Here is a 2014-nt window from a genome sequence, read left to right as displayed (position 1 = left end):
TATATACACGGGACACGACAAGACGAGGACAAAGACGTGTGACTGCTACGACATCTTGTGTAAGAAAAGTGTAATCTGAGAGAAATCTCTCTCTAATATGGTCATGCATTTGGCAGTAGGTTAGGAAGTGCAGCTCAGTTTTCCTCCTCTCCCAGTATAAGTGATGTCAGTGGAAACCAGGTCACAGCAGCCAGACAGTGTTGAATCGAGGAATTGAGGACACGCTCCAATCGGCCTCTTTTTTCTACATCAATCACACTTCCCCTTTGAAGTTAGTTCAGGCCAGTCCTGGGCTTCTGAGAGAGAGAGAGAGAGAGAGAGAGAGAGAGAGAGAGAGAGGTGGGGTGGGGGAGATAGGGAACGAGAGAGACAGAGCAAGAGATAAAGAGAGATAAAATGGGGGAGAAGGGGAGATAGGGAGGGAGAGAGACAGAACGAGAGACATACGAAAGAGAGAGGGTGGGGGTGGGGGGGGATAGGGAATGAGAGAGACAGAGCAAGAGATAAAGAGAGGGGGAGAAGGGGGAGATAGGGAGGGAGAGAGACATACGAAAGAGAGAGAGGAGGCGGTGGCTCCTGAGAGACTTACAAGTCATAAATACTTGTCTTCTCTGCACTGGGAGCTACGTTTTAACCAGCAATTAGGTGGAGTACAGATGAATCTGCAGGATACGGACAATTCCCCATCTGATTGGTAGGTTGGCTAAGAGCTCTGCGGTGGGTCTCTCTGTTCTATGTGGTGGCCTACATCTCCTTGGTAGTGGCAAGGCCTGCTTAGGGTTGCAAAGGGAGAATATATGAGAGTTTAAGCATATCCTTTATATTTTATTTTACGTTGTCAATATGTCTTTGTTGTAAATGTTTTGTCGCCAAACTGGTGGCAGTTGTGAAAAAAACCAATAGTGTGCAAAGCTGTCATCAAGGCAAAGGGTGGCTACTTGAAGAATCTCAAACATAAAACATATTTTGATTTGTTTAATACTTTTTTGATTACCGCATGATTCCATATGTGTTATTTCATAGTTTTGATGTGGAAATGTGGAAAAGTCAAGGGGTCTGAATACTTTCCAAATGCAGTTTCATGTTCTTATTGGAGCTCTCTTCCCCTGTTCTCTGGAGCTGTCTTCCCCTGTCCTCTGAGCTCTCTTCCCCTGTCTTCTGGAGCTCTCTTCCCCTGTCCTCTGGAGCTCTCTTCCCCTGTCCTCTGGAGCTCTCTTCCCCTGTCCTCTGGAGCTCTCTTCCCCTGTCCTCTGGAGTTCTCTTCCCCTGTCCTCTGAGTTCCCTTCCCCTGTCCTCTGAGCTCTCTTCCCCTGTCCTCTGGAGCTCTCTTCCCCTGTCCTCTGGAGCTCTCTTCCCCTGTTCTCTGGAGCTGTCTTCCCCTGTCCTCTGAGCTCTCTTCCCCTGTCTTCTGGAGCTCTCTTCCCCTGTCCTCTGGAGCTCTCTTCCCCTGTCCTCTGGAGCTCTCTTCCCCTGTCCTCTGGAGCTCTCTTCCCCTGTCCTCTGGAGTTCTCTTCCCATGTCCTCTGGAGCTCTCTTCCCCTGTCCTCTGAGCTCTCTTCCCCTGTCCTCTGAGCTCTCTTCACCTGTCCTCTGAGCTCTCTTCCCCTGTTCTCTGGAGCTCTCTTCCCCTGTCCTCTGGAGCTCTCTTCCCCTGTCCTCTGGAGCTCTCTTCCCCTGTCCTCTGGAGCTCTCTTCCCCTGTCCTCTGGAGTTCTCTTCCCATGTCCTCTGGAGCTCTCTTCCCCTGTCCTCTGAGCTCCCTTCCCCTGTCCTCTGAGCTCTCTTCCCCTGTCCTCTGAGCTCTCTTCCCCTCTCTTTGACATCTGTCTCACTTCAACCCATATTCTGCTGTGGTTCCCTCCCTCCCTCCCTCCCTCCCTCCCTCCCTCCCTCCCGTCGTATTACTGCCAGGCCAGTGGAATGAAAAGAAGGTCTCCCCCTACCCCTCCCCCACCCCCTCTTTTTCCAGACATCTAACCCAGGCTCCAAGATCTTGGAGTGCTGCCAAATGTGAC

At 51.0% G+C, this 2014-nt stretch overlaps 1 protein-coding gene across 1 annotated transcript; it reads right to left on the bottom strand.

Moving 5' to 3' along the window:
* Window positions 1-744: 744 nt before the first annotated feature.
* LOC118942022 (octapeptide-repeat protein T2-like) lies at window positions 745-1722 on the bottom strand. The gene is made up of 2 exons (XM_036955573.1): window positions 1065-1722; window positions 745-770 (listed from the first exon to the last, which is right to left on the bottom strand). The coding sequence occupies exons 1-2, from the start codon at window positions 1720-1722 to the stop codon at window positions 745-747; spliced, it is 684 nt and encodes a 227-aa protein (XP_036811468.1).
* Window positions 1723-2014: the final 292 nt, after the last annotated feature.

This window comes from Oncorhynchus mykiss, chromosome 20 (assembly GCF_013265735.2).
Source record: "Oncorhynchus mykiss isolate Arlee chromosome 20, USDA_OmykA_1.1, whole genome shotgun sequence".
Classification (NCBI taxonomy): Eukaryota; Metazoa; Chordata; class Actinopteri; order Salmoniformes; family Salmonidae; genus Oncorhynchus; species Oncorhynchus mykiss.
Note: the sequence above shows the minus strand (reverse complement) of the source record. Positions and strands in the feature narration are given on the sequence as shown.